At 43.7% G+C, this 25,639-nt stretch overlaps 1 protein-coding gene and 1 pseudogene across 2 annotated transcripts; both read right to left on the bottom strand.

Moving 5' to 3' along the window:
• Window positions 1-2,998: 2,998 nt before the first annotated feature.
• Window positions 2,999-21,114, bottom strand: DDX47 (DEAD-box helicase 47). Its single transcript, XM_010371011.1, has 12 exons — window positions 20,934-21,114; window positions 20,173-20,266; window positions 12,733-12,921; window positions 12,405-12,476; window positions 12,057-12,175; window positions 11,403-11,474; window positions 10,790-10,906; window positions 10,079-10,225; window positions 9,415-9,552; window positions 6,913-6,983; window positions 5,566-5,695; window positions 2,999-3,557 (listed from the first exon to the last, which is right to left on the bottom strand). The coding sequence occupies exons 1-12, from the start codon at window positions 21,018-21,020 to the stop codon at window positions 3,426-3,428; spliced, it is 1,368 nt and encodes a 455-aa protein (XP_010369313.1). The 5' UTR covers window positions 21,021-21,114; the 3' UTR covers window positions 2,999-3,425.
• Window positions 7,192-9,352, bottom strand: LOC115899940 (annotated as a pseudogene). The gene has a single exon (XR_004059566.1). The product of XR_004059566.1 is annotated as a keratin, type I cytoskeletal 18 pseudogene (transcript).
• Window positions 21,115-25,639: the final 4,525 nt, after the last annotated feature.

Here is a 25,639-nt window from a genome sequence, read left to right as displayed (position 1 = left end):
TTAAAACATATCTCTGTAAGGGTTTCAGCAGCACGACCTCACTATCTCAGCTTAGAGGACAGGAGCGCACAGGAATGACTGACTAATAGAGCAAACCTACATGCCTTGTTTTTATTTACTAGTGGATCACATTGGTTTCTGTGCCTCCTGCCTTTTGCAATAGTATCTGTGCATTTTCTGCTTTGGACTCCATGCTCTGGACCTGTTGATATACCTGAAGACACCCCCATCCACATTTCTTTCACTAGTGTCCTTTCTTGCCATCCTAGCAAAGCATAATTATGCACATACATTAGAGATGGCAGTTAAGCTTTAGTGCAGTGGTTTTTAACCTTTTTAGTCTCCCCAGAAATATGCATATTCCTCAGGGGTCCACAAACCCCAGGCCAGAGACCACTGCCTATTTGGAAAGTTGAGACATCCTTGAGGATGATTGCAATCTCTCCTTCTTACCCCCTACTGGTACACCAGTTCCATTTCAGTTTGCTTCTGAAGTCCTCCACTGAGCTGGAACAGCATCCATGAGCTGACTCGGACAGAGCTGCTATCCTAAGCCACCCTAGAGTGCCATCGGGAAAACACGATGTCAATGGAAAATTAGTCCCAAGTGGGAGGCACAACTCATAACAAATAGGAACAGGTACAGCCGCGCTCAACCATTTGCCTCCCTATTCTGGTACCCCTTTCTCCTTTCCTTTCCCTTATGTCTCTACCTCCTCTAAACTATCCTTCACACAAAGGTACCATAATAAGCAGCAACAAAATTCAGAGCAAACAAAACAATAAGTAAGTCATGCACTGTATTTCGATTCATTGCGAATGCCTTGCCCACAGGGGCCCATTTTAGAATGCATCTGTGGTAGAAACTCCCCCCCACCAATACTTGCAAAGATCTTCCTGCAGTGAAGGAAGTCCACTGAACAGTCCGCCCCGGACTACCACAGAGAATTTTACTGCTTTGTACTCTTTACTCCTCACCAGATACTTTGACTTAGATGGATACGGAAAGTTTCTTTTCTGCCAAACTTCATTCCAATCTTAATCCATCGAAGTGTTTCTTTAGACCCTCTTTACCTTGGTTCTGCCACTTCAGACACACTCTTCTAAAATTTTTTTTTTTTTTTTTTGAGACGGAGTCTCGCTCTGTCACCCGGGCTGGAGTGCAGTGGCCGGATCTCAGATCACTGCAAGCTCCGCCTCCCGGGTTTACACCATTCTCCTGCCTCAGCCTCCCGAGTAGCTGGGACTACAGGCGCCCGCCACCTCGCCTGGCTAGTTTTTTTTTTTTTTTGTATTTTTTAGTAGAGACAGGGTTTCACCATGTTAGCCAGGATGGTCTCGATCTCCTGACCTCGTGATCCGCCCGTCTCGGCCTCCCAAAGTGCTGGGATTACAGGCTTGAGCCACCGCGCCCAGCCCAGACACACTCTTCTAATAAAACTGTTATAGACAACAAAAAGTATTAGGCATCTTCTATGTGTAAACATCCTCGGAACATGAGAGTGTTCGTGATTGGGAATTTCAAAGTTGCTTCTGAATTCCAGCAACCCTCCCCCAACATCCAGCCCCTAGAGTGCCAATGCCCTACCTCCTCCCCTGGAGCTGAGGCCCCAGCTCCACATCTCCTGAATTGCCTAATAGATGCGGACAAAAAAGACGAGTGGCCAGTGGGCACCAATGACAAGTGGATGAAATTAGGTCTTATAATTATACATTTCTGACGCATATTGATTTTATTCTTGTCACCTGGGGATAAGAGTCTACATAAGAGGCAGAGTGGCCAGGTGCGGTGGCACACGCCTGTAATCCTAGCACTTCGGGAGGCCGAGGCGGGTGGATCACCTGAGGTTGGGAGTTCAAGACCATCCTGGCCAACATGGTGACACCCTGTCTCTACTAAAAATACAAAAATTAGCTGGGCGTGGTGGTGTGTGCCTGTAATCCCAGCTACTCGGGAGGCTGAGGCAGGAGAATTGTTTGAACCAGGGAGTTGGAGGTTTCAGTGAGCTGAGATCACACCACTGCACTCTAGCCTGGCAACAGAGCGAGACTCTGTCTCAAAAAAAAGAGGCCGGGTGCAGTGGCTTATGCCTGTAATCCCGACCCTTTGGGAGGCCGAGGTAGATGGATCTCTTGAGCTCAGGAGTTCAAGGCCAGTCTGGGTAACATGCCAAAACCTAATCTCTACAAAAATACAAAAATTAGCTGGGTGTGGTGGTGAGTGCCTGTAATCCCAGCTACTTGGGAGGCTGAGGCAGGAGAATTGCTTGAACCAGGGAGTCGGAGGTTGCAGTGAGCCGAGATCATGCCACTGCACTCCAGCCTGGCAACACAGCAAGATTCCAACTCAAAAAAAAAAAAAAAAAGAAAGAGGCCGGGTGCAGTGGCTCACACCTGCAATCCCAACACTTTGGGAGGCCAAGGCAGGTGGATCTCTTGAGCTCAGGAGTTCAAGGCCAGTCTGGGTAACATGCCAAGATCTCACCTCCACAAAAAATATAAAAATTAGCCAGGCGTGATGGCGTGTGCCTGTAGTTCCAGCTACTCAGGAGGCTGAGGTGGGAGATCACTTGATCCCAGAAGGTCAAGGCTGCAGCGAGCTGAGGTCGTACCAATGCACTCCACCCTGGGTGACAGAGTAAGATAGTCTCAAAAAAAAAAAAAAAAAAAAAAAAAAAGAGTCTACCTAAGAAACCAGTCTTCCTAACCACCTGCTTAATTGAGGGAATGAAGGAAATAAATCTATTTAGGGATTCTAAAGACCTCTGCTGTCTTACTAATGGACTTTGCTCCATCTGCAAGAAAAACACAACCTCCTTTCAAGTAGGACTTCCCTTTCAAAGCCATCTATCATCTTGTTTCCTTGTTGATTTTTTAAGTAATAAATATTTATCTTAATTAAGACAACCAATGAATGTGCCACGTAATCAACACTGTCAGCTTCTTACCTATTAAAAAGATCTTACTTAAATCTACAAGGCCCTTTAAGGAGTTTGAATCTTTAAAAAATAATATTTAAATTTATTGTTTCACATTAGTTTGAATAAAGCACAAGCCAAGATGGTTTAAATATCATTTGCAGATGTCCAAGTTTCTTTACAATTACAGGTCGTGGACATCATCAAACTAGTCCTCGACTTGCAGCTAAAAAAGGCAACAGGTCTGTGTGAGTGACAGAAGAGCACATCCTACTCATGTCATGAGCAAAGAATCAAAGTTGAAAAAACAGTAACGGTCTTGACATCAGCACTGTAAGAATTATTCTGCAGTAAACTCCAACCCAGAATGGGGAAGAGTACTGAATTCGCTGAGCACATTCTGGACACAATTCTGACAGATTTCAGTCTCACGATCTCTGTCGGAGCAGGTTTCATTCTCCAATTCTCTTTCACAGAACAGCAGAACGTGAGTCTTCATAAAAGTGATTAACGGCCTTTCTGCTTCTTCATTTTTCCTCCAGCCACCTTGTTCCTGACACCAATAGCGCCCTCTGTATCATCATTATCTCCAGCATCCTCTCGCGAGCGTTTCTTCTTTTCTCCATGCTCCCTTAATTCCTGCAAGAAAAAAAGAAGATGGGATTGAAAACGAATTACTGGCACTGAAGGCAACACATTCTAGTCCCCTCTCCTTAAGATCAAGTATCAAGTAACTTCCTGCTGCCTGACATTAGCAAAGGAATGAGATCCAACTCCAAATATACAAAGATGTTAACTTTATTAGTAATCAAAACGTGAACATTAAAATAATAAGGTTTTATTTTCACATGGCAGATTGGCAAAGACTTAAGAGAAGGGTAATCCCCAGTATTGGCCAAGGTGTAGAAAAAGTCACATATACTGTCACTTACAGTGCAATCTGCTATAGCTTTTCTTGGGGGAAGGGGCAATTTGGCATTCTGTAGGAGTTCAAATTTTAACTGTGTACATCCCTTGGCCCAACAATTCTACTTCTAGGAATTTATTCTAAGGGAGTAAGTATGCAAAGCTGTACAAAGTAGGGTGTTCAACACTGTACCAAAGTAGACAAAAACTGGAAAAAAGCATAAGCATCCATGAATGTAAGTATTTCATACACATGATGGAATTCTTTGTAGCCATTAAGAAACGATCACATGAATCTATATTTGTTGAAACAGAAAAATGTTAATCCTATATAATTATGGCTAAAGAAAGAAAAATAGCCAAATGTTATCAATGGCTTTCTGTGGGGAAAGGTTTACCTTTTCACTTACTACTTTAATCCTTTCTGTATTTTTTGAATTTTTTTCCCAATGCACATGTAATACTTTCACAAACAAAAAAATCTCATGTGGGCAGAATAAAAACCAAATCTGTACCTCAGCTACTAAAACAACAACCTATGGGCGAAGTTTCTCCATCCCTCAGACCAGAACTCCAGAAAGCAGGCTGCACTTCCAAGCGTTTTCCTCTAGAATCTTCTCATCACCACTATTACTGTTACTACTACTACAGGGTGAGTATCCCTTATCGGAAATGCTTGGGACCAGCAGTGTTTCGGATTTCAGATTTTGTCTAATTCTAGAATATTTACAGATACATAATGAACTATCTTGGGGATATGACTCAATTCTAAACACAAAATTCACTTGTTTCATATATACCTTATACATATTGTCTGAAGGTAATTTTACACAGTATTTTTAATATTTTTGTGCATTAAAAACATTTTGACTGTGTCTTGGTAGCAACCTGTCACATGAGGTCAGGCATGGAATTTTCCACTTGTGGCAATCCTTTTGGCACTCAAAGTTTTGGATCGCCAGGCATGGTGGCTCAAGCCTGTAATCCCAGCACTCTGGGAGGCTGAGGCGGATGGATCACCTGAGGTCAGAAGTTTGAGAGCAGCCTGACCAAATTGGAGAAACCCCATCTCTACTAAATATACAAAATTAGCTGGGCATGGTGGCGCATGCCTGTAATCCCAGCTACTTGGGAGGCTGAGGCAGGAGAATTGCTTGAACCCGGGAGGTGGAGGTTGTGGTGAGCCGAGATTGCACCATTGCCCTCCAGCCTGGGCAACAAGAATGAAACTCCGTCTCAAAAAAAAAAAAAAAGTTTGGATCTTGGTTTTGGATTTCAAATGTTTGGATCAGGTATGATCAACCCCTACTAGTAACTACGTAGTTTGTACTGGCTTCTCTGGTGCTTGTAAAACCCCATAAGGTATTCAGGCAAGTGTTATTCCCAATTTACAGGTGAGAAACTGATTCTGATTCTGAGAAATCAGGCACATTTCCCAAACTCACACAGTTCACAGCTGGATCTTCTGACCTCAGGTCTGATGAATTATCTCACCACATGTGACACATGAACAGCTGCTATGAATGTGTGAATGTCAGAATGAGGCCAAACCCTGAATCCACCATTTGGTTGGATGGTCTAATGCAAATTACCTACCATCTCTGCACCTTAGTTTGCTCATCTGAAATTTGGAATAAAATAATACCCAGCTTCTGCAGTCTAGTATGAGGGTTAATATAATAAAGTGGCACATAGTTAACATTGTTTGCACAGACACTGGTGAGAAAAGAAAGATGTATACCATCCGGGCAAATCTTTGGGCTTCAGCCACGCGTTCTGTCAGCATCATAACCTCATCATCCTGTGTTGGAAAGACTGGTAGTTTCTTCCCAATTAAGTGTTCTATGCGCTGGAAGAGTTCCACATCATACCTGAGGAAGGAAAACTGCACAGCTTTGGTTGCCTGGTAATGCAAATGCCTGTCCATTCCCAAACTATTATTATATGACACAATGCAATAGGAGCCATAGGTTTAAACAATATTGAACATATTATTTCTTTTCTAAATATGGGTTAAGTGCAATCTCTGTGCATAGCCCATTAGAAAATCACTCAAGGGAGGCCAGGCGTGATGGCTTGCAACTATAAGCAGGAGAATCACTTGAGACCAGGAGTTCCAGACCAGCCTGGACAACATAGTGAGATGCCATCTCTATAAAACATTAAAAATTAGCCAACCATGGTGGCCTGTGCCTGTAGTCCCAGCCATTCGACGTTGAGGCATGAGGACTACTTGAGCCCCAGAGTTTGAAGCTGCAGTGAGCTATGATCGAGCCACTGCACTCCAGCCTGGGTAACAGAGTGAAACCTTGCTGCTTAAAAAAAAAAAAAGAAAGAAAGAAAAATCGGCCGGGCAGGTGGCTCGTGCCTATAATCCCAGCACTATGGGAGGCTGAGGCAGGTGGCTTGCGCCTGTAATCCCAGCACTACGGGAGGCTGAGGCAGATGGATCACTTGAGCTCAGGAGTTCAAGACCAGCCTGGCCAACATGACAAAACCCTGTCTCTGCTAAAAATATTTTTAAAAACGCCAGGTGTGCTGGCATGCACCTGTGGTCCCAGCTACTTGGGAGGCTAAGGTGAGGTAGGAGGATTGCTTGAGGCCAGTGGGTGGAAGGTGCACTCAGCCAAGGTCGCACCACTGCACGCCAGCCTAGGCAACAGAGCGAGACAAATAAAAAAAAAAAAAAAAAAAAAAGGAGGGAAGGAGGGAGAAAATCCCTCAAGGTATTTATTCACAGGACAGCCTTGGGCACATAAAAATTTGTTCCTCAAAAAAAAAAAAAATTGGAAATAGTTATTCTAATACCTTCTGAGTTGATACAAAGGCAATTGCTCTCCAGCTCTAGGTACCATTCTACCATTCTACATGCCAAATACTATACTAGATCTTTTACATATATAATCTCCAATTTTCACCAAAACCCTGCTAGATAGGTATTACTATTCCCATCTTTCAGCGCCTTCACCCTGGTTTTCAGTATGAAAGTGATCAGTGTAGTACATGATAGCACCAGGTTCCCAGCCAGTGGCTCAAAAGTTCTGCTCTTTTCTCTACGTTGCTCTGCCCCTAAAGCTGATTTACTTACTGCGTGACAAAAGTAATAGCCTTTCCGGAGCGCCCAGCTCTAGCTGTTCGACCTACTCGATGGATATAATCCTAAAACCAAAAGGGTAAATAAATTCAAGTTATATGGATTATTATAAGTAAAAAAAACAAAACAAAACAAAAAACCTACATATGCAAAGTCTTGCCGTAAAACTTTGAAAGAAAATAGATTCATGTCATAACATGGAGAAAATAAATGGCCTGGGCAATCTGTTGAGACAAATCTACTTCATCTTTTTTTTTTTTTTTTTTTTTCCAATGAACTCTGAACTTTTTATTGGCCTCCTGCTCCCCAAAGGGTACCCTGCTTTTGCTGGCTTAATGCCTCAGAACTTTGGTGTCGTTGGTCTCAGACACCACTTTGCCATCCACTATAAGGCGGGTGGTGGTCTTTTGGATGGTTTGCATGGAGTTGCTGCTGTCCAAGGCATCACCAAGATTGAATTCCTCGCCATCTTCCAGCAGGCGGCGGTAGGTGGCAATCTCAGCTTCCAGCTTGACCTTGATGTTCAGCAGGGCCTCATACTCCTGGGCCTGTCGCTGTCCCTCTGCCCGGGTCTGTGCCAGCTCTGACTCCAGGTGCAGCAGGATCCCATTGAGCAGCTCCATCTGTAGGGCGTAGCGGGCCTCCACCTCCCTCAGGCGGTTCTCCAAGCTGGCCTTCAGATTTCTCATGGAGTCCAGGTCGATCTCCAAGGACTGGACTGTACGTCTCAGCTCTGTGAGCGTCGTCTCAGCAGCTCCAACCTCGGTGGACTGTGTGGTGACCACTGTGGTGCTCTCCTCAATCTGCTGAGACCAGTACTTGTCTAACTCCTCTCGGTTCTTCCGAGCCAGCTCGTCATATTGGGCCCGGATGTGTGCCATGATCTTGGCGAGGTCCTGAGATTTGGGGGCATCTACCTCCACGGTCAACCCAGAGCTGGCAATCTGGGCTTGTAGGCCTTTTACTTCCTCTTCGTGGTTCTTCTTCATGAAGAGCAGCTCCTCCTTGAGAGCCTCGATCTCTGTCTCCAGCTGCAGTCGAGTGACATTGGTGTCATCAATGACCTTGCAGAGCCCATGGATGTCATTCTCCACAGACTGGCGCATGGCCAGCTCTGTCTCATACTTGACTCTAAAGTCATCAGCAGCAAGACGGGCATTGTCAATCTGCAGAACGATGCGGGCATTGTCCACAGTATTTGCGAAGATCTGAGCCCTCAGGTCCTCGATGATCTTGAAGTAATGGCTCCAGTCTCTGACCTGGGGTCCCTTCTTCTCCAAGTGCTCCCGGATTTTGCTCTCCAGCCTCCGGTTCTCGGTCTCCAGGCTCCTCACTCTGTCCAGGTAAGAGGCCAGGCGGTCGTTCAGGCTTTGCATGGTCTCCTTCTCGTTCTGGATGCCTCCCATTCCTGCCAGACCCCCAGCCATCCCTGAGGCCAGGCCCCCGGACCCCATGCCGCCCCGGAAGCTGGTGGAGCAGGACACGGAGATCCGGGAACCAGAGCCCCCGGCGCCTGCATAGACACTGGCCGCGCTGCTGACCGGCCGGGCGCCGTAGCTGGGCGCCTGGACAGAGCCCAGGGACCGGTAGTTGGTAGAGAAGGTGGAGCGAGTGGTGAAGCTCATGCTGTATGGGAGGAAGGCGAGACGACAGGACTCAGGCTTTGCCGACCTACTTCATCTTTTTTATTCTCCTTGCAGCACAAAATGGATCCAATGCTTTCCCTTCTTTCATAGAAAGATAAATCTGCAAAGTGTATCTACGTGGTCGCAAGCTGCATGGTATTTTAAAAAACAGCACTGGATCTCGAGGCAGAGCTGGGTTACAGCTGTGGTCCTTCCCACTTGCCAGTTACACAATTACCTGCAAATTACATAACCTCTCTGAACCTTGGTTTCTATTTATTGAACAGGAATAGAAATACATGTCCAAATTATAGAGTTGTTATGAAAATCAAATGAGATAGCACCTTGTCTACAGCAGTTAAATACAAAGACAAGAGACACACCAGTCTCATCCAGGGGTGATTCTGTCATCCTCAAGGGACACTGGTAATGTCTGGAAATATTTCTGATTATCACAAGTGGAAGAGTATGTGATGCTGTCATTTAGTGGGTAGAGGCCAGGAATGCTACTAGGAATCCTTCAACTCAAAGAACAACCCTTCAACAAAGAATTCGACAGCTTAAAATGTTAATAGTGCCACTAAGAACTACAAGCTGTCACTCTCAAGAAATGACAGTGACATGATCAGTATGTGGTGTACCTGCCTCTACTATGAGCATCTAATAACTCTCCTTGGCTACCTCTTTCATATGTACTAATGTTACATACACAGGCTTGTGCAAGATGATGAGAATGAACTAATCAAGGGCTTTCTTGTTTTTTGATAATTAACCAGGAACAAAAAAACTGCTCTAACTAAGGAAAGACAAGAGACACTCCATTAAGAAATACACTTTAGGACTAGAAAGGCAAGTTAGCAACAGGACTCACCTTGGAATGGGTAGGAATGTCAAAGTTGACAACTACATCTACATGAGGTATGTCCAAACCCCGGCTGGCAACGTCAGTTGCTAGAAGAATGGAACGGGCCTTGGCCTTAAACTTATTAAGGGATCCCAGGCGCTTACTCTGAGGTAATGAGAAAGAAATGTTGGAAAACTTTAACATATATTTTGGAATACAAAACACAAAACAGACAAACACAAGAACAAAGAGACATAAATTTTTTAAAGTTTTTTTCCCCCCAACTTTTGAATGGGGCTTCACAGGTCAAAACAGAAATATGGAAGCAACAAAAAATTAAAAAAAAAAAAAAAGATACAAAATAAGGGTAGCCTGACACGATAGAAAGGTAACTGGGAAATAATTTATTAATGTTTTTAGAGACCAGAGTCATTATTACCATTAGGGCTGAATATATCAACTCAACAGCTTGCAAACCAGACAGCTACATAAGAAATATTCTAATGGGAGCCTCTTGCTACCCTGAAAGGAGAAAGTAAACATCTAGAGCAACACTTCAAAGCCCATAAAATGAGTACAATTATGGAAACAGGCATCGGTGCCCTATGTCCTTATTGTACAAATCTATTGTTAGGAGGTTGATCTCGCTCATGCCATCAGTACATGGCTGATGATGACGATGAATCCTTACCTGACTCATTTGTCCATGGAGGGGGATGGCAGTGAATCCAAGATTTCGCAGTAGCAAAGCTGTTCTCTGGGTATTATTACAGGTGCTGCAGAATATCATAAAGGAGTTTCCCGCCAATTCATTTAGAATATAAACCAGGTAGGTATCCTAAGTTACAAACCCAAAACAATATATGTCATCGAACCTGGGAGAAAGGATTGGAGACCTGGCATATACATAAGGTAAAGACTAACCCTATAGTTGCTTCTCAATTATCCAGACCTCCATTATCCAGACCTCCAGCTGCCAGCTTAGGATTCCTTAACCAGCATTATCATCTCTGTGAACCACTACTCCCCACAGAGCCTAAAGGCAGGCAGGAGATCTGTCCTCAGAAAACAGGAGAAGTCCTTATATCAAAGCACAAAACCAGAGGCTTCATCCTAAATAAAAGCCATATTAAAAGCGAACAAAGGAAAAATTACCTCAAGGATGGGGATGGGAAGGAATTATATGATTACATCATGACCTCATTATTGTGGTTTAATGTGTTGTGAATTCCTGGCATGTCTACTTTATCGGTGATAATATAAGCACAACACGCCCTCTAAAGCAAACAGACAGGATGCCAATCTGCATTACAGCTCTTGGCTAATCAAAGGTTGAAACATTTTCAGATGCTTTGGTGAAAAGAAGAGGGAGAGGCAGGAATGATCAAAGTAAACACTTTACCTTGAATTTAGAGGGAATAAAAATATAATATTGCTGTAATTTTTCAACTGTCTGGTATTTAGAGGAAACGGCACATTTCACAGGATTTTTCAGAGCTGCTCGCTGAAGCTTTTGCACCTGGAGGAAGAAGATCCAGAATAGCACACTGATGCCTAAACACTCTTTATTTATGATATGGTTTGACTCTGTGTCCCCACCCAAATCTCATGTTGAATTGTAATCCCCACATGTCACAGGAGGGACCTGGTGGGAGGTGACTGGATCATGGAGGTGGTTTTCCCCCGTGCTGTTCTCATGATAGTGAGTTCTCACAATTTCTAATGGTTTTAAAGTGTAGCACTGCCCCTACCTCCTGCCACCATGTAAGACGTGCCTTGCCTCCCCTTTGCCTTCTGCCGTAATTGTAAGTTTTCTGAGCTCTCCCCAGCCATGTGGAACTGTGAGTCAATTACACCTCTTTTCTGTATAAATTACCTAGTCTCAGATAGTTCTTTATAGCAGTGTGAAAATGGACTAAAGCAATTTATTTTTACTTATTGTTATTATTGTTGTTACCATTTACTTTATGTATCAATTCTCATAAAGAAGAAACAAAAGTCCTAGCAAATTTCACCTTCTTGGTCATGGTGGCAGAGAAGAGGAATGTTTTCCGATCTCGAGGGATCACTTTGAGGATCTTGTCAACCTAAGGCACAAAGAGGAAAAGATGCCAATAAGATATTCATACTGGAAGAGCTGCAAATCCTCTACGTAATGAAGGAGGTAGACATTAACAAATTAAATATATCACTGTGAGGATTTGGGACTCGAAAATTCAATTCGATTCAGCTAAAGTTTACTGAATACTTACTGCCTGATACCCTACCAGACACTATTTGAAAAAAAAAAAAACCTTTCTAAGAAAAGAACAGTTTAAATTAGTAGACCAGAGTTGATCTAAGAGAAAAGTCAAGAATAAGTATTAATCAACTAAGTAAGCTGGGATTAGTGGGTCATCAAAGAAAATAAAGATATTTCAGGGTGTATGCCAAGGTCTAAATTAAATGAAATGGAAAAGAAAATCCAGTTTTGATATTTCCCATTTCTGGAGTCAGAGTCAGACTATATTCTAAAGATAAAAGGGTACTGAGAAACTGCAATTTGAAGAATATCAAGAATGAAACTGATACTGATGCAATGTTCTACATAAAACAAGTGGGCAATGAACCAAATTTTGAAACAGGAACGTTGAGATGCTCTAAGAGGAAGAAAGAAATTGAGAGTTCACCTCTGTCTCAAAATCCATATTTAGTATTCGGTCGGCTTCGTCCATGACCAAGTATTTGAGAGCTCTCAAGTTGAAACCTTTCGTATTTTCCAAGTGGTCAATCAGTCGACCAGGAGTTGCTACCAAGAAAGGTTGAGGAGAAACAGTGATGTTTCAGAACAGGACGAAAAAAAGCAACAACAAACAAATAAAGTTACCTGCCCCACCCCACAGCTCTCCACCAAACTTAAGAAATTAAAAAATTTAACAGGGTTACAAAATCTGTTTCTCAACGTCTTTCTATCCAATATTGGTAGATTTTCTCCAATTCATCACTGCCAGTGTCTTTTACCTTCGTCAGTTACTTACCTATTATTATATGCGGTTTTTTTGCAAGGGCCAAAGATTGAGACATTGAATCAATTCCACCCACAATCACAGCTACAGACAGAAAAAGAACATAGCGATGAGATCCTTAATTTTTTTCCATGGTCCACTGAACATCTTTTAAAGCCAATGCCAGATTTCTACTTAAACTTGTTCTTCCCTTACAATTAATACTCTTCCCAAAGCTAAAATACAGCATTAGCTCTTTAGGTCAATAAATTATGCTAGCAATACTTTCCTCCATTCTCCTTTCACACTCATTCTTCACTTGCGATGGCAACCTAGGATCCCTTCCCTCTCAGACACTTACCACTCTGCACTCCAATAGAGGACCCCAGGGCTTCAAACTGCTCTGAGATCTGAAAGGCCAGCTCCCGAGTCGGGGTAAGAACTAGGGCAAACAAACGCTGTGGGGTCTCCAGCAGTGCATTCAGAATGGGCAAAGCAAAGGCGCCTGTTTTTCCAGAGCCAGTTTCTGCCAGCCCAATGATATCACGACCTAGAAGAAAAAGAAATTCAACAGCCAAGTTAATTCTCTCTGCAGTATTTGTCTTCTACAATGACACAATGCTGGGCACAAAGTAGACGCTTAATAAATATCTGATGAACTGGAGAGAGAGGAAAGTTGAATAAACAGAAAAGACATGGTCTCTCTCTTAGATAAGCTCAAAACCCAGTGGTGAGACAGTCTAATATACAAATTCATTATAATGTGATAAGAGTTTTAATATAAGCCCCTGCAAAATACAGTGAGAACACAAGGAAAAGTAACTACTGCCCAGAAAAGTCAAAAAAGGCTAACAGAGGTGATTAAGTGAGTTAAACCTGGAAGTAAGCAAAGAAGGGAAGAAAGGATACTCCTGTAAGAGGAAAGACAATTATAATTAAGGCTTTAAAGAACATAGCATGCTGGCCAGGCGTGGTGGCTCACGCCTGTAATCCCAACACTTTGGGAGGCCGAGGCGGGCAGATCACCTGAGGTTGGGAGTTTGAGACCAGCCTGACCAACATGGAAAAAACCCTGTCTCTACTAAAAATACAAAATTAGCCAGGCATGGTGGCACATGCCTGTAATCCCAGCTACTCGGGAGGCTGAGGCAGAGCTGCTTGAACCCAGGAGGCGGAGGTTGCGGTGGTGGTGAGCGGAGACTGTGCCATTGCACTGCAGCCTGGGCAACAAAAGCAAAACTCCATCTCAAATAAAAAAAAAAGAATATATCATGCATAGTTAGGCTGAGGAGTGCAACGTGGCTGGAACATAGAAGTGTTAAGTTAGAAAGAGAGAAGAATGAGGCTAGAGTTTTGATGTTTTCCTATAAGAGAGAATTGAAGGATTTTAAACAGGGAATATCATGATCAGTATTACTGTTTAGGAAGATAAACTCTAGGCCTGATGGCATAAGGAGGGGCCAAGGAACCTAACAGTGCGTGCCATTTACTGCTCCTTCTGAGGCTAGAATGCTCTAAGTAATTCTTTAAGAACAGGTCACCATTGTTTGTTATCACCACTCAAGCCACAACTTACAAGATTTGGAAATTAACTCCTGAGTGGAGATCACTATCTTCAGGCTGGCTGTGGTGCATAGGCAGCTATGCACTACAACAGTGTCCAGTGAGAACAGTCGCTCTCAAATCACGACCTCTACACTTGCTGCCCCTGTTCTATGACTGTGTAATGGCTGAGAAGTCTTCTTTACCTAGAAGACAATCCTACAATAAACAAATCCCTTTTCCCTGACATAACCTGAACATGACTTACAATCTGAAATGACTTAAATGACCACAACAGGGAAAACAAAGGCTCAACTGGGACATCAGATGCAATTCAGGGGAGATATGATGGTGGCCTGAACCAAGGCCAGGAATGAGCACAGGAATGAGTGAGATTCAGAAACTAACAAAAGGGAATGTGGGTGACACACACATTTTTAGTACAGGACACTCAAAAGCCAAAAACTGAGATATAGGCAACAGAAAAATTAGTCCCGGTTAGGAAAATAAGGACTTTGGTTTCCACACAGGGAACTTAGAACTTAAGATTCCTGCAGTAAACTCAAAGAGATGTGTCTCTTTTTTAGAGATATGTCTAAAAACCAGTTGAACATACTTGTTTGGAGCTCAGGAAAAAAGTGGGGTTAGAACAGACATGGGAGCCATAAATATCCTACCACTGGTACTCCCTCAGGGGCAGATGCTTCAGAATAATCCATGAGACTTGCATATATATATATATATATATATATATGCACATACGTACATACATACATACATACATGACCGGTCCCATGCCTGGAAATTCTGATTCAGTATTTCTCACCCAAATCTCATCTTGAATTGTACTCCCATAATTTCCACATGTTGTGGGACGGACCCGGTGGGAGATAATTTGAATCATGGAGGCGGTTTCCCCCATACTGTTCTCACAGTAGTGCATAAGTCTAGTGAGATCTGATGGTTTTGTCAAGGGGTTTCTGCTTTTGCATGTCTCTAATTTTCTCTTGCCGCCACCAGTAAGAACCGCCTTTTGCCTCCTGCCATGATTCTGGGGGCTCCCCAGCCACACATGGAACTGTAAGTCCAATTAAACCTTTTTCTTCCCAGTCTTGGGTGTGTCTTTATCATCAGTGTGAAAACGGATTAATACACAGTGTATCCTAGTGAATTATATTTTTTAGCCTTCTTTTCATTAACATCAGTGTTTTCCATTCAAAAGCAAATGCACAGATGTGAAATACAAGTCAAACCAGACAATGGACTGATTTTTTAGAGATTACAGACAAATGACAATCCAGGGATAAAATGTCTCACTCATCTACTTATTTTAATGTTCCCCAGTTGCAGGGTAGGTAATAATGAATTGCAACTGCATCTACCTATCTGAGAAACAAAGGTCAGTGTAAGCAAATGATTCCCGAAGCTTTTTAGTCTTCAGCTCCTCGGGGATACTGCCGTTCTGCCTGTGTAATACAATACACCTTCGGGAACAGGGGACGGGGAAGCTAGGATTTGTTCTTTTTTTGTCAAGGGAAATCTTAACATTTCAGAAGAAAGGAGTACATAAGAAAGATTTAGGGAAGTAAAGGAGCTGAAGTTGCTCAGTTCATGAAACAATAAGCACTGCTCGCTGCTCACAGCTGAGGCCTGCACTGCTTTCAGTTTTTTAATGAGTCCCTCAGAGCAACCCTCAGTTTGTGAAACTGACATATTTTTCTATGTCATCTCCTTTCTTCATCTCTGAAGAAACCTCTAAGCCTTTTCAGTGTTTATACCTGTAGAGAATATACCAGCATGTGGCCGGGCGCGGTGGCTCAAGCCTGTAATCCCAGCACTTTGGGAGGCCGAGGCGGGTGGATCACGAGGTCAGGAGATCGAGACCATCCTGGCTAACACGGTGAAACCCTGTCTCTACTAAAAAATACAAAAAGAAAAAAAACTAGCTGGGCGAGGTGGCGGGCGCCTGTAGTCCCAGCTACTCGGGAGGCTGAGGCAGGAGAATGGCATAAACCCGGGAGGCAGAGCTTGCAGTGAGCCGAGATCTGGCCACTGCACTCCAGCCTGGGTGACAGAGGGAGACTCCGTCTCAAAAAAAAAAAAAAAAAAAAAAAAAGAGAATATACCAGCATGCATACACTCCGTAAGAGCAGAATAAATTTTGTCATATAGACCTGCCACGTTGCTAGCACTGAACATAAGTGCTATATGGCAGCCATTAATAAGCTGTTTGAAATTCCTTGAGGACAACTCTAAGTGATCTCTGAAACAGAAATAAATAGATGGTGTCTCACTGTGTTACCCAGGCAGGTCTCAACCTCCTGGCCTCAAGCAGTCCTCCCACCTCAGCCTCCCAAAGTGCTGGGATTACAAGCATGAACCACCACGCTCATCAAACAACTCTTGATCTCTTGATAGTAACACACGTTGATGCAGATCCATTAACAGAGGTTTTCTGAGCTATAAGATTCTATGTTCAAACTCCAGCTTTAGCAATAATTAGGTGACTCTAGCCAAAGGACTTAACTCCCTGAGCCTCAATTTCCTCACTAATAAAATAATTATCCCTACCTACTATTCATCATTGTTATAAGGTTTAAGAACAGCGGACAATCTGGGCTCAGTAACTTTGCAGAAACTGAAAACGTCACTAGTCCCAAATTCAAATTTAGAGTTATTTTAATCGAATAACAACAGCAACAAAATCAAACGTTAGATTATTTGAATCGTTTCTATAGATTCAAATGAAACATTTATAAACTACTCATTAGAATGAGACAAACCCAAGAATAAGGATAAAGACATTTTCCATGGTGATCATTTCTGTCAGTTCCTAGTAACCTTCCACTGACCCCTCCCTATTCTTTTCTGCATCAAATTTAAACTTACGGCTGAAAGCATTAAAATAATTTTAGGATGGCTGGGCACGGTGGCTCAAGCCTGTAATCCCAGCACTTTGGAAGGCTGAGATGGGCGGATCACGAGGTCAGGAGATCGAGACCATCCTGGCGAACACAGTGAAACCCCGTCTCCACTAAAAAATACAAAAAACTAGCCGGGCAAGGTGGCAGGCACCTGTAGTCTCTGCTACTCAGGAGGCTGAGGCAGGAGAATGGCATAAACCTGGGAGGCAGAGCTTGCAGTGAGCTGAGATCCAGCCATTGCACTCCAGCCTGGGTGATAGCGAGACTCCCTCTCAAAAAAAAAAAAAAGAAAATAATAATAATAATAATAATAATTTTAGGATTACTGCCAGCTGTTTTGACTCCTTCTTCTCACCTATGCTTTAGGGCAAGCTGGAAAAGTTAAAATGCATGAACGCTTCTTGCTGTTTTTTTTTTTTTGAGACAGAGTTTCACTCTTGTTGCCCAGGCTAGAGTGAAATGGTGCGATCTCGGCTCACCGCAACCTCCGCCTCCCAGGTTCAAGCGATTCTCCTGCCTCAGCCTCCCGAGTAGCTGGGATTACAGGCATGCGCCACCACCCCGGCTAATTTTGTATTTTTAGTAGAGACGGGGTTTCTCCACACTGGTCAGGCTGGTCTTGAACTCCCGATCTCAGGTGATCCACCTGCCTCGGCCTCCCAAAGTGCTGGGATTACAGGCGTGAGCCACCACGCCCGGCAACTTCTTGCTATTTGAAAGTAACGCTGGGCCACCGATACTTCTTTCCAACCACTGGCCTTTATACGGTCCTTATCCTCCAAACTTCTCTGTACAAGTTGGAAGTGTTTACTAGCCCCTCCTTGAAACACTTTCCCTTCCCTAATTTGTGTGAAACTATAGTCTCATGATTTTCAACCCTCTGTTGAATCTTCCAATTTTCCTCTGTCATCTTTGCCAATCTAATCCATTTCTAATCTCAGCTATAACTGCTCTTTGGATACAATGTATATATCCACCTCTGGCCTCTCAATCAAGTGCCAATCCCAGGATTCCAACTGCGTATTTTTTTTCCTTTTTTATTGTCCCTCAGTTTTATTAACTGACAAAAAATTATAATATACTCATGGTATAGAATGCAAAGTTTAGATATATGTATACTTTGTGAAGTGATTAAATCAAGCTCATTAACATATCTGTCACCTCACATACTTGTCACTTTTGTGGTGAGAACATTTAAGATCTACTCTCCTAGTAATTTTCAAATACACAAAACATTACTAACTGTAGTCATCATGCTATTCAATAGATCTTCAGAACTTATCCATCCCGGCTAACCGAAACTGTACCCTGAGCAACATTTCCCCATTCCCCTCCCACAAGGTCAACTCTATCTCATTGATATCCAAACTCAATTACTTCCAACTGAACTCATCTTTCCTGAATTTTCCCCCTGTTCCCTTTTTGTATCAGTGGTACACCAATAATATGCCCTAAACATAACAGTCTCCAAACTTAGCGATAATCTTAGATTTTCCCCACCCCTTCCTTGCCTTCCACTTGCTTAACTGGTTGTAAAATCATAAGGATTATTTTTCTAACATTTTCTTTTTCATTCTATCACCACTCTACCCATTATTTATTGCTAAAATCATTACAATAACCTACTAATTGGTTTCCCAGACTCCAGTCTCTTGTCTCTCATCTTTCACAGCTATGAGATTAATCTTCCAAGAGTACAATTCTAAATCCTTAATCTCCAAAAATGCCCCACTGCCTATGAAACGTAGACCAAATTCCTTGACCCAGCACTCAAATCCTTCATAATCGGGCCCCAATCACCTTATTAAACTTTTTCACCACTCTGCTAAGTACTTACAAATCTCCATACATGCCTATGTTTTCCAGACTGGCTTTTTTTCATGCTGTTCCCTATGCCTAGAAAGTTCTCCCTTCCCATCATATCTGAATGTCTAAATCCTTCTAAATTCAGTCTTCAAGGTTCCACTCACATGCCTTCCCAACCTCCCCAGCCAAAAATAAAATGAAATAAATCTTCTCTAATCCATCCTAATTAGAAGTAATCTCTTCTCCCTCAGTGCACTCTGAATGTAACTTTCTTAGGTCCCTGTTCAACTTGTAATAAATTTATAATTATCTCTTTAATAGATTATAGACTCTTGGAGAGGACAGACTGTTAACCTCCAGTGCCTTACATTTACAACAAATAGTAACTATTTATGGAAAGAGCAAATGGAATTTTGTAGAGTAAGTCTAACCCCTTTTCCACACGACAGCTCTTCAAATCATTAAATCTTTCAATTATTATCAATAGCTACGTTAATTACTAATAATTAGTAATAATTATAACTTACATTAATCACTAATAATATAGTAATATAGTAATAATAGCTACATTAATACTAACAATAATTAGCCACATTACCCCTCTTATAATAATAGCTAAGATTACATTCACTTTTTCTGAGGATCTTAACAGATTTCAGTTAACTAAGACCTCTGGGTCTCTTTTATCACCCACCCCAATCCTGTAAAGTTGGTACTTTAGGAATCTAAGAGCAGGTCTTTATTTCTATTCCTATTAAAGTTCATCCTGTTACGGCCAGGTGTGGTGGCTCATGCCTGTAATCCCAGCACTTTGGGAGGCCAAGGCAGGTGGATCACTTGAGGTTAGGAGCTCGAGACCAGCCTGGCCAACATGCTGAAACCCCGTCTCTACTAAAAATACAAAATTAGCCGGGCATAGTGGTGCCCCTGTAATCCCAGTTACTCGGGAGGCTGAGGCAGGAGAGTTGCTTGAACCTGGGAGGCAGAGGTTGTAGTGAGCCAAGATCGCACCACTGCACTCCAGCCTGGACGACAGAGCAAAATTCTGTCTCAAAAAAAAACAAACTCCATCTTAAAAAAAAAATCTCAAAAACAAAAAAGTTCATCCTGTTAGTTTCAGTTCCACTAGCCATCAATCAGCACTTTAACCACTCTTTTACAAATCTGATAAACATGCCTCACAGCAAGAATTCTCAACTCCTCAAGACATATATATGTGTTCCAGGCATCCTTTCCCTAAGTGTGCACCCATTGATGCATAAAGTCTACCAAGATTGTCGTTAATATACTTTAATTCAGGGCTTCCTTAAAGTCAGCATCTGTGGCACAGAACAAATCCTTTTAGCTATTAAGACAGAAAATAAGCTCAGTAAAACTGGAGAATGACCTTTTCAAATGCCATTACCCAAACTTTGTACCTTTAGTGATCATATCCTTATTTCACTTGAAGTATGCAAGCAACAGCTTTCAAAAGGGGTATCTAATTGAGATAACTTTATATTAAATCTGTACGAAGTCACACAACCTACCTTGTAAGGCCAAAGGAATAGCTTCAATCTGGATCTTGGTGGGTTTTGTCCATCCCAACTGGTCACAAGCTTCACACAACACATCTGTCACACCCTTAGAATCCAGAAAAATATACCTTAACCAAGAACAGCACACCCCTACCTCCCCTCCTACTTAACTGACTTTGTCAGAACCATCATGTACAACCCATATACTTGCTTTAAAAGGTATTTACTGTGCATCTCAGAGCCTGCTCTTTATACCATGAGGCAGTAGCTCAAGATTTAACGAACACTTTCTGCTCACCAAGGCCTAGGCCAAGTGCTTTACATGTAGCATCTCATTTAATCGTCACAACAATTCTGTGAGGTAAGTACTTACTACTATCCCCAATTTACAGATGTTAAAAAAGAAACACAGAGAGGTAACAACTTGTCTATAGTAAGAGACTGGGCCAAAATTCAAATCTGGTTGGTTCATCTGACTCCAAAGCTCCAGCTATAAAGAGACCAAGTCCCCCATATGTACAACCTCCTGGACACATACAAACGTTGCCACACTAAAGTGGCGAATAGGGCAAATGGGGCTCTCAGGGCCCAGCAGCCCTCCCACCACCCAAATTCAGAGCACGTCCGAAACCCAGCCCTCTGAAATTCTCGGGAAAACCCAAGGTAGGCCCCGAGATGCTTTTGTGCACTATCAGAGCGGGATCTAAGGTAACTGGGTCTGCCTGAGCCTAGCACCAGAGTACATTAAAGAAGCCAGCGTCATCCATTCTCACCAGGTCTTTAAATGTTTTAGTTTCCTCCTCTTCCATCACCGGCTGGGACGCTTCGGTCGGAGAATCGCGTTCCTCGGGCGCCGCCATCTTGTCTGAGGTCTCCGGAAGTGGGTCTGCGGCGCGCGGGATGCTGGGAAATGTAGTTTTAGTTCTCCCCGGACGGCTTGCTCTGGGCGCCCCCTGCGGGCTTGCCGGGGATTGCACCCGTCCGCCAGGCGGGTGGGGGCCCAGTGAATATGGGCGCGTAGGCTGGCGGAATAGATCCGATTGCAGAAGGTGCTGATCACCGGGAAATCCAGTTGACCTTTAGATCCCTTTTAAAGCGCCTTCCCTACGTATGTCGCCAGTTATGTTCCCCGCTTTTCTAACCATAGAGTTTAGAACGGATTGATATCACAATGCCATTTTTTTTTGTATTGAATGCATTACCTTATTCAATAATGTTGAGAGCCTACCATATGCTAAGGCTGTGCTAGATGCCTAGTGAATAGGACAGCGACCCCTGCCCTCGTGGAGAAAAAGGAGACAGAAAAAGGAGATAAGCTATCACAGATCATTTCAAATTGTGAAAAGTAGCTGGGTGTGCTCATGCCTGTAATCCCAGCACTTTGGGAGGCCGAGGCGGGCGGATCACTTGAGCCCAGGAGTTCGACACCAGCCTGGGCAACATGGCAAAACCCTATGTCTACAAAAAATACAAAAATCAGTCGGGCATGCATGGTGGCATGCGCCTGTAATCCCAGCAACTCAGGGGGCTGAGGTTGTGGGATCACTTGACCCCGGAGGTCGAGGCTGCAGTGAGCGGAGATCGTGCCACTACACTCCAGCCTGGGCGACAGAGTGAAACCCTGTGTAGGTAAAAATGACAGAGTAACCTGGCGGAGGGTGGATTGTGGGGATAACTGTGAGATTGGGAAGGCCTCTCTGAGACGGTGATATTTGAGTTAAGACCTCACTGTTGAGCAGGAGAAAACGTTTTAAGATCCCAGGAGATAATTATTCGAGTGAGAGAATTCCAATACCAAGACCGTGAAGCTACTGAGGCTATTCTGGAAAGCAGCAAATACAGAGCTGTATGTTGCATGCCCCAAGGCCAGCAATCCCCTCCCATGGCCTGTCACTTGGGTCTCACACTGCGCAGGGTGCTCATTGCAGTCTTGTTCCTGAGGATGGGAAGTTGGAGGCAATCTGGTGTCCATCACTGGGAAAATGCATAGTTAAAATGTGAACATGGTGTCTACAAACATGCCCTTAACAATATGATGAGAATCTCAAAAACCTAGTGCTGAGTGAGAAAAGCATAACATATATCAAGTATATTAAAATATAGGCCCACAGATATCACATTCTGCTAAAATACATCCAACAGAGGATACACTTGAAATATTTTAGAATGGTTGCCTGCAGAGGGAGAAGAATTAGAATAAAATTGGGAATTGGGAATAAAAGAATTAAGTGTAAAAGATAATAGGCCGGCCACGGTGGCTCACACCTGTAATCCTAGCACTTTGGGAGGCCAAGGCGGGTGGATCACTTGAGGTCAGGAGTTCAAGACCAGCCTGGCCAACATGGTGAAATCCTGTCTCTACTAAAAATACAAAAATTAGCCTGGCGTTGTGGCGGGGGCCTGTAATTCCAGCTACTTGGGGGGCTGGGGCAGGAGAATTGCTTGAACCCGGGAGGTGGAGGTTGCAGTGAGCCAAGATCCTGCCATTGCACTCCAGCCTGGGTGACAGAGCAAGACTCCATCTCAAAAAAAAAAAAAAAGATAATAAATACACAAAGCTAGAGAGGGGACTTGTGATGCCAGTGTGCTTGACCTGAGAATTGTGATGAACTCAACTCAGTGTCTCAATGTGTCTGCCAACCTTCCCACCACCACAACTGAAAAAGGGCCCTGATTTAGGCATCATGGCAGTGTCTGCAACAACAAAAAGGGTAGGATGCAGTCAGAGAAGTGGGCTCAGGTCAGACTCTGCAGGGCCCTGTTGTAAAAGGCCTGGGGTTTTGGATGTTATCCTAAAAGCAGAAGGAAGCCACTGGGGGTATAGAGCAGGGAAGAGACATGACCTACACATTGAAAATATTACTCTAACTCTATATGGAGACAGGTTGTAGAAAGAGTGGGAAAAGGAGACCATCTAAGACAGTGGTCCCCAACCTTTTTGGCACCAAGGACTGGTTTCATGGAAGACATTTTTTGCACAGAATTGGGGCGGGGATGGTTTCAGGATGATTCAAGCACATTACATTTATTGTGCACTTTATTTCTATTATTATCACATTGTAATATACAATGAAATAATTATACAACTCGCCATAATGTGGAATCAGTGAGAGCCCTGAGCTTGTCATCCTGCAGCTAGGTGGTTCCATCTGGGGGTAATGGGAGACAGTGACAGATCACCAGGCATTAGAAACCTGCAACCTAGATCTCTTGCAATAGGGTTTGTGCTTCTAACAGAATCTAATGCCACAGCTGATTTAACAGGAGGCAGAGCTCGGGCAGTAATCCCTGCTCACCTGCTATCCACCTCCTACTGTGCAACTTGGTTCCTAAAGGGCAACGGACTGGCACCAGTCCATGGCCCAGAGGCTGGGGACCCCAATCTATGTTGGGAAAAGGGCGTGTGGGGTGCCTGCATAAACTGGCCATAAAAATATGGGACAATAAGTTGTGGAAAGTCACTAAAGGCCTCTGAGGAGGAAAGCCTTCTTATCGCCATTATGTTCCCATGCTCTGAGCGCAACCTGCTTTCTTATCTATAAACACTGTGTTCAAGGAGAAAGACACTCCTTTGAAGCATTGAAATGGACAGACGTTCAGGCTCCTGGTTAAGCCCACTCCCCCTAGCTACTCTTCAATAAGTTAAAAGTATGCTGTTTGAGCACAAAGGAGATTCATTTAAACCACTATTGCTATAGATTACGCCTATGACATACTGCCTCCCTTTCACTGTTTCGCCCTGAACATCTGCTTCTTAAATCTGTGACTGTCCTCAATAAATAGTGTGGAGACCAGAACTCTGGGCCTTTCGCAGCCTCCATTTTGCAATTGGCCCCCTGGCCCCCACTCTTTATGCACTCTTAACCTATCTTTTCTCATTCCTTCGTCGCCACCCTACTTTGGGTACCCTACGGGTGGTGTTGAGGCTGGTGCCCAACAATCTAAGAGAGGAGGGATGCTCTTCATACCCCCGGCTCTAAGCACAGGGCCTGGCAAAAAGTGGATGCTCTGTCAATGCTGCCTGGCTGAAGTAAAACAGTAAAGCGTTGGGATCAGGAAGGACCGCAGACCAGAGAGGACTTCACTGTTTGTCTTTTAGGGAGTGAGGTTTTTCCATATTTAAGATTACATTCCTGGCCGGGCACAGTGGCTCACGCCTGTAAGCCCAGCACTTTGGGATGCCAAAGCAGGTGGATCATTTGAGGTTAGGAGTTCAAGACCAGCCTAGCTAACATGGTGAAATCTCATCTCTACCAAAAATACAAAAATTAGCCGGGCATAATGGCGGGCGCCTATAATCCCAGCTACTTGGGAGGCTGAGGCAGGAGAATAACTTGAACCTGGGAGGCAGAGGTTGCAGTGAGCCGAGGTCGTGCCACTGAACACCAGCCTGGTTGACACAGCAAGACTCTGTCTAAAAATATATATATATACACACATATATATATAAAAGATTACACTCCTGCAGAACAGGCTGGGGCCTTTGGCCTTTTTACTTTAGTTCACTCCAAGTTAAAGGAAAGGAGAGAAAATACACACCACATAAGACAACAGGTCACCCTGAAATTGGTTCTATCGGGCAGTCCCAGGCATACAATTATGCTAGCCCAGTCTAAGGCATTCCATCTGTCTCTTTAGCCCTCCTCATGGCTACCTTCTCATTCTCCTACGACTTGGAATTGGGTCACTCTAGATGGTCTCCAAAGTGAATACATATGCTTTGGGATAAGGGGAAGTCAACTTCTCCCAAAGAGCGTCTACTCAGCTAAATTGGGCTCTTCCTCTTCCTCTTCTCTGTTACATAGACCTGCTGGGGAATTTCTACTCCTCTTTTGACAGAGAGGAACTCTAGTCCCAGAGAGTAAAGAGACACAAGAGTAAAGAAAGAGTAAAAACCGGCTGGGCGCGGTGGCTCAAGCCTGTAATCCCAGCACTTTGGGAGGCCGAGACAGGCGGATCATGAGGTCAGGAGATCGAGACCATCCTGGCTAACACGGTGAAACCCCGTCTCTACTAAAAAATACAAAAAACTAGCCGGGCGAGGTGGCGGGCGCCTGTAGTCCCAGCTACTCAGGAGGCTGAGGCAGGAGAATGGCGTAAACCCGGGAAGCGGAGCTTGCAGTGAGCTGAGATCCGGCCACTGTACTCCAGCCCGGGCAACAGAGCGAGACTCCGTCTCAAAAAAAAAAAAAAGAAAAAAAAAAAAGAAAGAGTAAAAATCACAAGAGACAAGACTAGAAGCCAAACCTCTTAGACCAGGTGTGGTGGTTCACTCCTGTAATGCCAGCAATCTGGGAGCCTGAGATGGGTGGATCACCTGAGGTCAAGAGTTCCAGAACAGCCTGGCCATCATGGCGAAACCCCATCTCTACTAAAAATACAGAAATTTGCCGGGTGTGGTGGTGTGCGCCTGTAATCCTAGCTACTCGGGAGGCTGAGGCAGGAGAATTGCTTGAACCTGGGAGGTGGAGGTTGCAGC

The sequence above is a fragment of the Rhinopithecus roxellana genome, chromosome 10 (assembly GCF_007565055.1).
Source record: "Rhinopithecus roxellana isolate Shanxi Qingling chromosome 10, ASM756505v1, whole genome shotgun sequence".
Classification (NCBI taxonomy): domain Eukaryota; kingdom Metazoa; phylum Chordata; class Mammalia; order Primates; family Cercopithecidae; genus Rhinopithecus; species Rhinopithecus roxellana.
Note: the sequence above shows the minus strand (reverse complement) of the source record. Positions and strands in the feature narration are given on the sequence as shown.